Source organism: Tupaia chinensis, unplaced genomic scaffold (genome assembly GCF_000334495.1).
Source record: "Tupaia chinensis unplaced genomic scaffold, TupChi_1.0 Scaffold000231_1, whole genome shotgun sequence".
In the NCBI taxonomy this organism is placed as follows: Eukaryota; Metazoa; Chordata; class Mammalia; order Scandentia; family Tupaiidae; genus Tupaia; species Tupaia belangeri.
Genome location: NW_006159706.1, coordinates 67352 through 81165, shown reverse-complemented (window position 1 = coordinate 81165; position 13814 = coordinate 67352). Strand labels below are relative to the sequence as shown.

The following is a 13814-nucleotide window of genomic DNA, read 5'->3' as shown; positions in this document are numbered from 1 at the left end:
CAGCGCATTATAGTTATTTATGTCCTGAGCTGGTTCCTCAACTAGTTAGTCAACTAGCCAGCACAAAGGGTGTGTATTATTTATATTATCATCAGCACCAAGTTAGCCATCACATGTTGGTTGAGTGAATAACACAATGAGTGTTTTTAGCACTTTTTTTTTTTTTTTTTGTGGGGCTCACTCTCTCAGGAACATACAGGGGACTCTCCAAACAAATGAGGCATTTTATTTGTTGACTTTTGAAGTAAATTAGTTTTGTAACTTAAAAATAGCAGGTTCAGGGCCAGCAAGTGGCATGGTGATTAAGGCACTGGATCCCACATGGCTGACTATGACTTGTGCTCCAGATGTGGCAGCTTGAAAATCACACAGAATGTGTGTGCATGTGTGCCCAAAGTCTCGAGAGGAGTGGAGAAGGGATTGCAGTGTGGCCATCCCTCCCAGAGGGTGATTTCTCATTTTCCTCTCTGTCTCTCTTTGGAGAGTGCAGGTGCCCTATGGAAAAAAAAATCTTAAACAAAAATAAAAGAAGAAAAATAACATGTTAATTGAAAAAAAAAGTTAGTTTCAGAATGTGTAAAATTAAATTTAAAAAATCTTTCTTCAGGCTGGCCCCATTGCCTAGTGATTAAGAAAGCCAGATCCCACGTGCCTGATGTCAGTTCAAATCTTGGCAGCATGAAAATCACACTGGGTGCATGTGCAAATCCTGACAGGACAGAGAAGTGGAGGAGAAAGGATTGTAGTGTGAGCATGCCCCATCCAGGGTGCTCTGTGGTGAGTGTACACACCCTCTGACAATTAAAAAAAAAAAAATCCCTCTCAAGATGTCCTGTCATAAGAAAAGGTGAATTCCAAGGCTGGCAGGTGGTGTGGTGATGAAGCACACTGGACTCCCATGTGGCAGACCGTGGTTGAGTCCCAGACCCAGCAACTGGCTTCCTTACTTTCCTTCTTTCTCTCTCTCACTCTGTCCCTCTCTGGTCAAATTAAAATAAAGATAAATAATTATTTTGGGAAAAATATGAATTCCTCTCAGTTGAGGCATAATGGATGAATGTGGAAGAAATAACGGTGAGTAAAATAAGCCAGACTTTGACTTCCGTTCTGTTCTACTCTCTAGAGGCAACCATCAGTAAAAAAAAAAAAAAAAAAAGAGAAAATTAACAGCTTTATTGATATATAACAATCACCCACTGAAAGTGTACAATTCATTGTGTTTCAGTATACCCACAGGGTTGTGCAATCATCACAATGTATTATAATTTTAAGGCATTTTTGTCTCTCCCAGAAGAAAGGTGGTACCTGTTATCAGTCACTCCCCATCCCTGGACAACCAGTAGTAGACTTTAATTGCCAGAATGCATTTGCCAGACAGAGCGAGAGAAGAGAGACAAAGCTCCCTTCAATGGGGCATGGTCATACTGTAATCCCTTTTCCCCCATCTCTTCCTCCCACTGTGATTTTGGCCATGCATCAGTAGGTGACAGGGCTGGCCCTAATCTACTTTTTGTTTCCATAGATTTGACTTTGGATGGACATTTCATCTAAAATTAATCATGTGAGATGTAGTCTTCTGTCTAGCTTCTTTCACTTAGGATGATGTTTATGAGGGTCATCCATGTTGAAGTGTGCATCACCACTTCATTCTTTTATTGATAAATACGATTCCATTGTATGAACATAACACATTTATCCAGTCATCAGTCTTTTTTTTTTTTTTCACTTTTGCTATAGGGTGTGTGCACTTGCCAGAGAGAGGTAATGTGGGAAATCACCGTCCAGGGAGGCAGGCCACGCAGCAACTCCTTCTCCTTCATTCTCCTCTGTGGGTTTTGAGCACACATGCACTCATACCAGCATGTTTCTGAAGCTACCAGCTCTGAGACTAGAACCTGGAGTATGCCATGTGGGATCCAACTACTTTAACCACTGTGCCACCTGCTGGCCCTCAGTCACTATTTAATATACCTCTCACTTTTTTGTTCAGATTGCCTGTAGTTTAGTCACTGCTGGACAAGTTCTTAGGTAAGTAAATCCAGAAACTGTAATCTCTTCAAGCCTGCCTCATGATTTTTCAGTTGTAAAATGTGAATAATAAAATCTACCCCCATAGTGTCATTTATTTTGTACTGCCTAGTTTTATGGTTGTTTGTTTTTGCTAGAGGGTACATGTGCTTGCCAGAGACAGAGAGAGAGAGAGAGAAAGAGAGGGAAAGTGAAAAAGTATCCCCAACTCTTGTCCCATGGGAGAAGTCTGTGCTATAATCCCTTCTCCATTTCTTCTTTCCAGATTTTGGGCGCACATGCATATGTACCTGGTGTGTTTTTAAAGCCGCTGGGTCTGAGACTCAAACTGTGCAGTTGGCCATGTGGGACCCAACCATCTTAACCACCATGCCACTGGGGGACCCTGCTCTAGTAATTAATATTTGTTGTGCAACTTAGTATGTGACAGATGATTTGTAAGAACACCATACCGACCTATTAGAGAATTAGGGAAATGAGGTTAGAAGTTATCTCCCGCAGGTTGGTTGAACAGCATCTAAGAAAGTGATGTAGGTAAACAGATCACAGTCTCTCTGACTGCATAACCTGCATAGCCACTAATAAGACTTCCATGAACTGTAAATATCAAAGAATAACAAAGTGCTTAGGACCTTGCAAAAAACAAAACAAGCAAACAAACAAAAACCAAGAGCTCAGTAAATATAGAATAGAACTTGGGAGTATATAAAAGCAGAACAAAATTAGCAATTGACTCCTCATCCAAAGATACCTGCCACTGTGAATATTTTGGCATGCTTGCTTCCAGTCTGTATGAAATATATTTCAAACATATCAATAAGCACAGAAGATAACAGACACACCTCTCCATCAAGGCTTGCTTTTTGAGATGTAAAACATAGTAAATTGGATGGTTCTACTTTTATTTTTTCCTATGCATTATTTATCTTTAGCTCACACCACATCATCTAATATCTTTGAAAAATCCTACCTTGAGCATTTACCCAACATACCAAATATGCTGCACTTCTCATGGCCACGTACTTTATACTGCATGGGTGGAACATGAAGGCCCAATCCCCTACTGTTGGGCATTTAGGTTATTTGCCAGCAAAATCATCACTACACATACATCCTTTATCAAGCATCTGATCATTTCCTTGGAACAAATTCGTATTGCAAAAAGGCCCAAGATCAGACACTGTCATTAAGCCTTCTCATACTGTTTTGACAAGTACTTTTAAAGGAAGAAACCTTGAAAATCTTTAACGTTTTAATCCACTATAACAGACATACAGAAAAGTGTACAGAAGCATACAGCTCACTGTCCTTTCACAACCTGAACACAGCCACCCAGATCTGAACCAGAACATTCCCCGCAGCCCCAAGGCCGCTCGCCCTATCTTCGGTTCCAGGAGTGGGATTTTCCCATCGGAAGGCCTGCTAACCCGGCCACGTCTCGAGAACCTTAGCTTGCTAATTCTCCGCTAAAACCTTGACCAAGGAAAGAGGAGCTAAGCTCTGTCTGCAGACGCCCTGCAGTCTGAAGTGCGGCTGGGCGAAGGACACAGCTGCGGTGCGGAGCCGGAGCCGGAGCCGGAGCCGAGCCCGGCACCGTAGTCGGAAAGCCACCCTAGCTCCCGGCGTGCAGCGCGGCGGTCCCGGCCTGCACCGCGGCGCGCGGAACCGGCGACTTAAGCGACGGACCGGGCGAGAGACAGTGGCGGCGCCGCAGCGTGAGGCTCTGTATCCGTCTGCCGCCTGGGGAGGCGACGCGGGACGACATGGAAGTGTAGGCAGCCGGGGCGCGCAACTAGGGACCGAGAGACGCGGGGCGGGGTGCTACAGGGGCCCGCTGCCTTTAAATGAGCCACCTCCCGGGTCACGGTGGGGAGGGGAGCCCGGCCGGGTTTCCGACCCGGCTGTAAAGCCCTGAGCAGGAGGGACGGATACGTGCTGCCATAGTGCTGTGTCGGGCCCGTGGGCTCCTTGGGAGCCAGCTCGGAGGAGGCCACTCCGAGGGTGCTGAGGAGCCGTTGGCCCTGGGAGGAAGGGGCGGGCTTTCTTTGAAGAGCAGGAGCCGAGTGAGGTCGGAGAGCAGGAGTGTGTGGCCGTCTTCTGTGCGTGTACATGAGGGAATAAAAGCCGGCCTAACAGTAACTTCACGTGGTCTTCGCCACGTGTTCGCGTACCCCGTGCAAACAGGTTTTTACATCTCTGCATGTGGGTTTTTTCGTGGTGGGCGTTAACTTGTAGGCGTGCCTGTGTTGTGTTCTCTGTGGCGCTGATTATTTCGTACTCATTTTTCTTTTTCTTTTGCTTTGTGTTTACAGACTAAATGCGCTGTTTTTCTGATTCTTTTTAAACACAGTATGTATATGTAACTGAAAGGCTCATGAAACAACACTCATCTTTAGCGCATGCTGTACTCTCTGATATTATTTTTCTTCTACTGAAAAGAATATTGACCTGGGCTAGCAGGGAGCGTGGAGGTTAAGGTGCTGGATCTCACATGCTCAATCTGCTGTTCCAATCCCAGATCCAGTGGTTTGAAAAACACCGTGTGCACGTGCGCCCAGTCCAAAACCCTGAGAATGGAGACGGGATTGTGGCATGGTAACCCCCGCAACCTGGAGGGGGGAGTAATTTCTCACTTTCGTTCTGTCTCTGTCTCCAGCAAGCACACACACACTATGGCAAAACCTAAAAAAACCAAAGAATATTGACCCACTAAATTTATTTTGTAGTCCATTGATAGGGTTTAATCTACAACTTGAAAACCTAGGGGCTTAGTTTCTCACTTTCCCTCTCTTTCTCACTCTGTCCCTCTCTGGTCAAATTAAAATAAACAAACAAATAAATAAAGTTAAATAAAACAATTCTTATTTAAAAAGATACAATGCTCTGCCTTTTTTTTTTTTTTTTTTTGAGAGTTTTTTGCTAGGTTTTATCTGCTTGTTGCTAAAGGGCGCCTGCACTCACCAGAAAGATAGAGACAGACAGAAAGTGAGAAATCATCCCCCAGGGGCAGTGGCCATGCCCCAGTCCCTTCTCCTCCATTCTCCTCTTGGGATCTTAGGCACACACCCACATGTGCCTGGCGTGAGTTTAAGCCACCAGGTCTGGGACTGGAACCACGGTGGGCTACATAGGAGTCCAGCGACATAACCATTCTGCCAACTTTTATTCTTGAACTAAGTGCATAGGAGCATAGATCCCAGGTATTCTCTGTACTGTTTTTTCAAGGTAGTGTTAGAATTTCTTTCATGTAGGAATACTGAGATTTGGGAAAGTTAGGTTATGAGTACTGTAATAATTTGATAATAGGACCGAAAAGGGAATACTTGTTTGCTAGCTCCCAATAGAATGCTACATACAGGCAATGGGACCAGCAGGTGGCATGGCAGTTGAGGGCACTGTTCTCCCACATAACCAACTGCAGTTCAAATCCTGGACTTGGCAGATTGCTTTCTTACTTTTCCTGTCTCTTTTACTCTGTTTATCCTGGACTTGGCAGATTGCTTTCTTACTTTCCCTGTGGACTTTACTCTGTTCCTTTCTGGTCAAATTAAAAGAAAGAAAGAAAGAAAGAAAGTTAAATAAAATAATTCTTTAAAAAAAAAGAACGCTACAGGTTATTTTGTTTATTGATTTCAAAGACTACCCAATTTTCTTGTACCAATGTTTGATTTTTCAGAACACGACTTGAATTGGCAGATTGAGCACAGGAAAATTTGAGCAACTCTGTCATTGCATTCGTAAGAGTTAACTGTGTGGCAATTAATAGGCACTGTTTGCATGTGCTGTTTTGTGTGCGTGTGTGCTTTTAAGGAAAGTCTGTCAAGAGATCATTTTGTTCTGTTTGTTTAGAATTCAGCTTTCCAAAGTATTTGTTTAAATCTATTAAATTGATCAGCAAGTTAAGCAAATTTTACAGGTTAAATTTCAAATAGTAAGCCAACTTCAGTCAATTAATTCATTGCTTAAGGATATTAAGTTTCTGCCTACTTGCAGTGTAGATTTAGACATTTTTAAAAATTCATTGGGAGTTGGGGCCGGCAAGTGGCATGGTGGTTAAAGGCGCTGGACTCCCACATAGCCGACCACAGTTCAAGTCTCGGACCTGGTGGCTTACTTTCTCACTTCTTCTCTCTCTCTCTGTCTCTCTCTGATCAAACTGGAAAATAATAATGATAATAATAATAAATAAAGTTAAATAAAATAAATCTTAAAACAATTCATTGGGAGTATTTTCTTTTTTTCTTAAAGAATTATTTTATTTAACTTTATTTATTTATTTTAATTTGACCAGAGAGGGACAGAGTAGAGGGAGATAAAAAGGGAAAGTGAGAAAGCAAGCTGCCAGGTCCAGGACTTGAACCCTGGTTGGCTATGTGGGAGTCCAGTGTCCTCAACCACCACACCACCTGCTGGCCCCAAGGGAGTATTTTCTTTAAACACCTACAAATAAAATCAGTGCTGTTCTATTCTAAATCCTATAAGAGAATATAAAGTTTTGTCAGGTAGGCAGTTTCTAGAGGTCTGATTGCATGTGAATGTATTTAATAATCTTGAAGTGCTATCAGACCGTTTCTGCTCTGTAGATATCAACAGTTTGTGCATTTGTAGTTGACAGATTTGTCAATTGACAGATTTTAGTAGCTCTAAAAAACAGAGGTAGATGGGGCCAGCAGGCGGTGTGGTGGATAAGGGTGCTGGATTCCCAGATGGCTGACCATGGTTCAAGTGTCAGATCTGGTGGCTTGCTTTCTCGCTTTCTCTTTCTCTCTCTCTCTTTCTCTGTCTGGTGGTCAAATTAAAAAAACTAATAAAAACAAATGGAATTAAATAAATAAATAATTCTTAAAAAAAAACAGAGGTAGAAATTTTATGTTCCCAATTATAAGTTATAGTAATATCTTTTTTTTTTTTTTTTTTTTTTAGAGAGAGGTTTTTGCTATAGGGTACACGCGTTTCTCTTTCTCTCTCTCTCTTTCTCTGTCTGGTGGTCAAATTAAAAAAACTAATAAAAACAAATGGAATTAAATAAATAAATAATTCTTAAAAAAAAAGAGGTAGAAATTTTATGGCAAGTTATCCAATAAATAAGCAAGATGTGAGTTTGTCAAAAGTGCTGTAATGACAGGATAATATGAAAAAAGTACGCAAACATTTGGGAGGATGCTACTTTCGTTTTTATCCTGAGTAACTGGAGAAATGCTGGAACTATGATGAATTTGAATAGCTTCATGAGTCCATGGGACCTTTTTTTATTGTTTTTTTTTTTTTTTTTTTTTTTTAGAGAGAGGTTTTTGCTATAGGGTACACGCGTTTGCCAAAGAGAAAGAGACAGAGACAGAAAATGAGGAATTACTCCCTAGGGGGGATGGCCACGCTGCAATCCCTTCTCCTCCATTCTCCTCTCAGGAGTTTGGGCACGCACACACATGTGCCCAGCGTGAGTTTTAAGCAGCTGGTCTAGGATTCAAATCATGATCAACTGCATGGGAGTCCAGGTAAACTTTATGCCATCTGCTGGTTCCATAGTAATGTCTTTTTTAAAAACCTTATGGAGGGGCCAGTAGGTGGCGTGGTGATGAAGGCACTGAACTCCCACACAGACAACTGCAGTTTGTGTCCTGAATCTGGAGGCTTGCTATCTTACTTTACCACTCTCTCTGGTCAAATTAAAAAATAATAATAAAATGAAATAAAATAATTATTTTCTTTAAAAAAAAACCTTATGGAATTCTTTAATATAATTTTACATTTTATTTTTCTTAACTTTTTAGCTTGAAAATTTTTAGTCCTATAGAACAGTTGCAAAAAGAGCACCACAAGTACTACCTATATACTCTTTACCTAGAGTCAGTATTCATTAACTTTTTTTTTTTCTTTTTAATTGCCAGAGGGTGTATGTGCTTGCCAGAGAGACAGGAAGAGGGAGAAGACCCTGCAAAGGGGCATGTGCTATGGTCACACTGCAATCCCTTCTCCCTCCTCCATTTCTTCATTGCGTCTGGATTTGGGGCATGCATGCATACACACCTGGTGGTTTTCAAGCCACCTGGGCTAGGATTCAAACCACGGTCACCCATGTGGAATTCCCTTAAATACTAGGTCACAAGATCAGCCATTGTTAACATTTTTATTTGGATATTTACCTTATTTTTTTTGCACATACACAAACTTCTTAACACACACACACATATAATTTACTGAACTATTTCAAAAGTTGTAGACGTTATATTATTTCACCCCTTCTTGAATTAAGGACATTTTCCTGTGTAACTAACATACTATTATCACACCCAGAAAATTTAGCACTTTTATAGCTAGTATTACTAAAATACAGTCTGTATTAACATTTCAGCTGTCCCAATAATATCCTTGTAGCTGGTTTCTCCCCTCCGTTCAGGACCTGTACAGAACTGCACATTGCATTTAGTTGTCTTGTGTCCTTAATCTCCTTTATCCTTGAATAGTTTTCAGGCTTCTTTTTGTGACATTGGCATTGTGACAAATGACATTAATACTTAAACCGTTTAGGCCTGTTTCTAAGAATGTTCCTCAGTTTGGAACTGTCTGATTATATCCTCACAACTAGATTCAAATGAATCAATTTTTGACCAAATTGCTATAAGTGATGTATATGTCACATCACCATTGCTTCCATTAAGTCAGATAATTGATTAAGTCAATGTCTGTCTGGTCTCCCCATATCTTGTTCCCAACAATCTATCATCCTTTATTTTTTATTATTATTTATTTTTTTTGCTATAGGCCATGTGCGCTTGCCAGAAAGCCAGAGAGAGAGAAAGACAGAAAGCGAGAAATCCCCTCCAGGGGGATGGCCACACCACAATTCCTTCTCCTCCATTTCTCCTCCATTCTCCTCTCGCGATCTTGTGCATGCATGCACACATGCCTGATGTGAGTTTAAGACAGAGTCCAGGACTTGAACTGCAGTCGACTACATGGGAGTCCAGCGGCATAGCCATTACACCAACTGCTGGTCTCCGTTATAATATCTTTTTAAGGATAAAAACTGCCTTTAAAAAAAATTTCCCAGCACCTGCAGATGGTGTAATGGTTACATTGCTGGACTCCCATGTAGTCAACCACAGTTCCAGTCTTGGACCCAGTAGCTTAAAATTCACACAAGGCACATGTGCATGCATGCCCCAAATCCCAAGAGGTGACTGAGAAGGAACTATAGTGTGGCCACAACCCCATGGGGAGGTGATTTCTAGTATTCTGTCTCTCTGTGAGTGCACGCACCCTATGGCCAAAATCTCTCTCTTAAAAAAAATTTCCCAATGCATATAGCTCATCTGGGACTTCATCAAAGGTATCAATGAATATTGCTGTATTCATTGATATTTTATTGAATAAAGAAAGACATAGTACATAGTGGCGTTTACTGTGTAAGTATTTAACTGTGTAAAAAAAAATGATTTATCTTCCTTGTAACAGAAAATCAATTAGTAAATCAGCTTCTCCAGCTAGAGTCGATAAGATACAGTATGCATTTTTAAAATTTTATTATTAATTAATTTATTTATTTATTGAGAGGTTTTCACAATAGGGTGCGTGCACTCGCCAGACAGACAGAGAAAGACATAGAGACAGAAAGTGAGAAATCACCCCCCAGGGGGGATGGTCATGCCACAGTCCCTTCTCCTCCATTCTCCTCTCGGGATCTTGGGCACGCACACACAGGCGCCCAGCGTGAGTTTTAAGCCACTGGGTCCTGGACGGGAACCGCGGGAATCCAGTGACATAGCCATTACTCTAACTGCTGGTTCCACAGTATGCATTTAAACATACATTGTTTTCCTGGTCCCAGATGCAGATTCCTTAGTACATGAGAGTTTCCCTTCTTCATTGTATAGTGTATTGGTTCTAACAAAGGCGGGTGATGTTCCTTGGATTCTTGAATTAACAATGTTGACTTGAGGCTCAGCTATGGTGGCATAGGTGATAGAGTGCTAACATACTATATGAGAGCTACATGGGAGGCCCAGGCTTGGATCCCAGGTCAATGGGAACACACTAGGAGCAGCCACATGCACTAGTGATCATACCTGGCTGGGAGACTTGGGGGAGGATCACAGCATGGTGAGACCCCATGAAGGGTACTTGCCTCTGTGCGTGTCTCTCTCTCTCCATTAAAAATACTAAAAAATATTGACTTGAGTAGTAGGGCAGTAACTTGAAAGGGCCAGGGCAGTATTTCTCAAGACATGGAAAGGATGGAATGTTCTGAACAAGGGGTCATGGTTAGGAAATGAAGTTGTAATAATGGCACCTGAGGTAGAACCGTGTGTCCTGAAGAAACAGTAACGTGTATATATTTTTTCACAGTTCACTGTTTCAAGAAGGGATGTCTTAGTGCCTTGTATGAGTTCAGAAAGTTTGCAAAAAAATGGAGTTAAAGTACAAGCTTATTTTTGGTGCAAAAGAATATTGAATCTATGTAGAGTTTTTTTATAATAGGAATTTTGCATGAACTTTTGGAATATTCCTCATTTTAGAGGGCATGAAGAGTTGTAACTCAATTACAAGCAAAAACAGGAGGAAGCCTTGTGGCTTGACTTCCTGATTAAGTAGACAAAGATAACATGTGGTTTGATTTGCCATTTTCAATTTTAAATTCATTGTAGCACATCCACTAATTATGAAATATTCTTCCTGTATTAGGTTCTTTTAAAATATGATATACTTTGTGAACCAAGTGCAATTATAATCATTTGGACAAAGCAGCACTTTTGTGAAATCGTGGCTGTTTTCTGCTGACTCACTAGTAGCATTTGATAAGCCTCACTCGCAGATTTGATTATAGTGCTGACATCACTATAATGATGACCTAAGGCCTAGGTCATTCCCTGTGTTAAATAAACGCCTGGTAGTTTTGCTTTATTTATTGTCTGGAGAAATCTCACCCGTCTATTTTGCCCATGTGGTGTTCTTTTTTTTTTTTTTTTTTTTTTTAAGAATACTTAATTTAGGACCAGCAGGTGGCCTGGTGGTTAAGGCGCTGGACACTCCTACATGGCCGACCATGGTTCAAGTGCCGGACCTGGTGGCTTGCTTTCTCTCTCTCTGGTTGATCGAACTGGAAAATAATAATAATAAATTTTTAAAAAAGAATATTTAATTTAATTCATTATTTGTTATTATTATTTAAACATTTATTTATTTATTTCCATTTGGTACTATTTTAATTTGACCAGACAGAGAAGGAGAAAGGGAAAACGAGAAAGCAAGTCGCTGGGTCGTGGACTCAAACCGCAGTCAGCCATGTGGGAATCCAGTGCCATTAACCACCATGCTACCTACCGGCCACTATTATTATTACTTTTTAATTTGCTGTAGGGTGTGTGTGCTTACCAGAGCAAGACAGCGTGAGAGTGAGAGAGAGAGAGCACTCAAGCCACTGGGACTCAAACTATGGTCGGTCGTGTGGGAGTCCAGAACCTTAGCTACCATGCCATTTGCTGGCCCTGGCCCATGTTTTTGAAATTTTGTGTCATCATGTTCATCATCTAGTCCCACTCCTGGCTTGAGAACATACAGTAGTCCCTGTTGAATGTTATGTCAAGTCAAAACTCCTTTACCTGAGTTTTTTTTTTTTTTAATTATTTATATATTCATTTTAATTTGACCAGAGAGAGACAGAGAAAGAAAGAGACAGCGAGAAGGCAAGCTGCCAGGTCCTGGCCTTGAACTGTGCTCAGCCATGTGGGAGTCCAGTGCCCTTAACCACCACGCCATGTGCTAGCACCATTCTGAGTTTTTATGATTCTGGTGCCCATTAACTCATCTATCTAGTCTAATTTTTCTCAAATCCAGGTATCTTCCACTTTGTTTAGGCTTCTTACTGTGGGAACTTGAGCAAGTTAATTCATCTCTGAGCTTCGGTTTCATCTGTAAAGTAGGAATCATACTAATAGCTCACGCATCAGTACAACAGTAACTAGTAATAAAATAAAACAATTATAAGAATATACTATAAAAAGTTGTATGAATGTGAGTTCAGCCTCTGTCCTAAAATATCTTATAGTACTCACCTAATTTTGGATTGCAGTTGACCACTAGTAACTGAAACCATTGAAAGCAAAATCTTGGATAAGGGGAGACCACTGTATTTTCATACAGGTTGCATTGCCTTACTCATTCACACATCAAAGATGGCATGCCCTGATTGACTGTTAGGCAGAGACACCAAACATTTGACCACCACTTGATACTGGAACTCTACCTCTTGAGTTTATATAGAAGATTAACACCTTTAAAGCTTTGTGGGTAGGCTGGTATGATGGTTTTTTCTTTTAATTCTTTTATTTCTTTTTATTTGCCAGAGGGTGCATGTGCTTGCCTGAAAGAGACAGAGAAGATAAGAGAGCACCCCCAACCCCCGTGGAGGATGGTCATGTTGCAATCCCTTCTCCATTCCTTTCTCCATTTGGTATTTTGAGTATGCACACACATGCTCCAAGTGTATTTCTCAAGTTGCAGGGTTGGGACTTGAACCGTGCAGTTGGCCATGTGGAATCCAGCTACCTTAACCACTGTGCCATGGACTGGCCCAGGATTCTTGATAAACCAACCACCTTCTAAAATTCCCAGGGGTGGTTAGTGTTAAGTGAACCCTTTTCTGTTGATTCTGCAGGTCTTGACTACCCAAGATGACAGTGACTGATAGACAGATGGCACTGGGGCGAGGACGTAGATAAGGGACGGCTGGCACCTTGTTTCTCCGGTTATTTCTAGCACCTTCACTCTACTGAGCCCTTCCCCACTCTGTGATTCTGTCATGTATTCTTCTATAACTAACTTCTCTCAACTGTCTGATGCCTCTTAACTTCTGCCTGCATAGACTTGGGATGAGTACACTATTTTAATCACCTACCTGGTGGTTGGGGTGGGATATACTACAGTTATAAAAAGAAGAGTCTGCCCCGAAATTGTCTACAGCCGCATAAACCATGTAGGATTTAATGGCATTTTTCAGTTTTAGGTTGTAGTCCTCACATTCTTACTGGATCTTGACACAGTAATTATTTTATAGTTACTTAATGCCCAGAATGAGATGTGAGCCCATACTGATGGCTGGATTTTCTTTTGCAGGAAGGATGCCAATGCAGCACTGCTCAGTAATTATGAGGTAAATAGCTTTAAAGTGGGCTATTATTATTTTCTTGTGATAGTTTGCCTTTGCTTCTGAAGATTGTTGGATTAGTTTTGGATAGAAATAACTGGACTTGGACCAGCAGATGGCGTAATTGTTACACTGCTGGACTCCCACATGGTAGACCATGGTTTGAGTCCTGGACCAGGCAGCTTAAAACTCACACTGGGTGCATGTACATGAGTGCCCAAAATCCTGAGAAAAGAATGGAGAAGAAGGGATTGTGGTGTGGCTATCCCCCTAGGGGTGATTTCTTGATTTCTGTCTCTCCGGCAAGCGCACATACCTTATAGTAAAAATATCTCTCAAAAAAAAAAAAAAAAAGAAAAGAAAAGAAAAATAAATAACTGGACTCAGCCGTAAAAAAAAGAAAAGAAAAGAAAAGAAAAATAAATACCTGGACTCAGCCAGGTGTGGTGGCGCCTGCCCTATGGCAAGAAATAACTGGATTCATTAGGATTTTTCAATTGTTGCTACAGATCTATAGATCTATAGCATTTTTCTCTTCTTTTTTTTTTTTAATTTTGTAAGCTGTGTATTATCACTTGCTGAGTAATTTTTCTTTTTTCTTTCTTTGAAGAGTTTTTTTTTTTTTTTTTTTTTCTTAGGGTAC

The 13814-nt window shown here is 41.0% G+C and overlaps 1 protein-coding gene across 3 annotated transcripts in view; it reads left to right on the top strand.

Moving 5' to 3' along the window:
- Positions 1 to 2378: 2378 nt before the first annotated feature.
- The window catches only part of CRCP (CGRP receptor component), a 42187-nt gene continuing 30751 nt past the window's right edge, over positions 2379 to 13814 (top strand). Inside the window, exons 1-2 of one of the 3 annotated variants that reach the window (XM_006148082.3) lie at positions 2379 to 3799; positions 13141 to 13177. In XM_006148082.3, coding sequence (XP_006148144.1) covers positions 3792 to 3799; positions 13141 to 13177 — 45 coding nt within the window. In that variant the 5' untranslated portion in view covers positions 2379 to 3791. Of the gene's footprint in view, positions 3800 to 3822; positions 4213 to 13140; positions 13178 to 13814 lie in introns of those variants that run through there. The other 2 variants (XM_006148081.3, XM_006148083.3) reach the window with 2 other exon arrangements.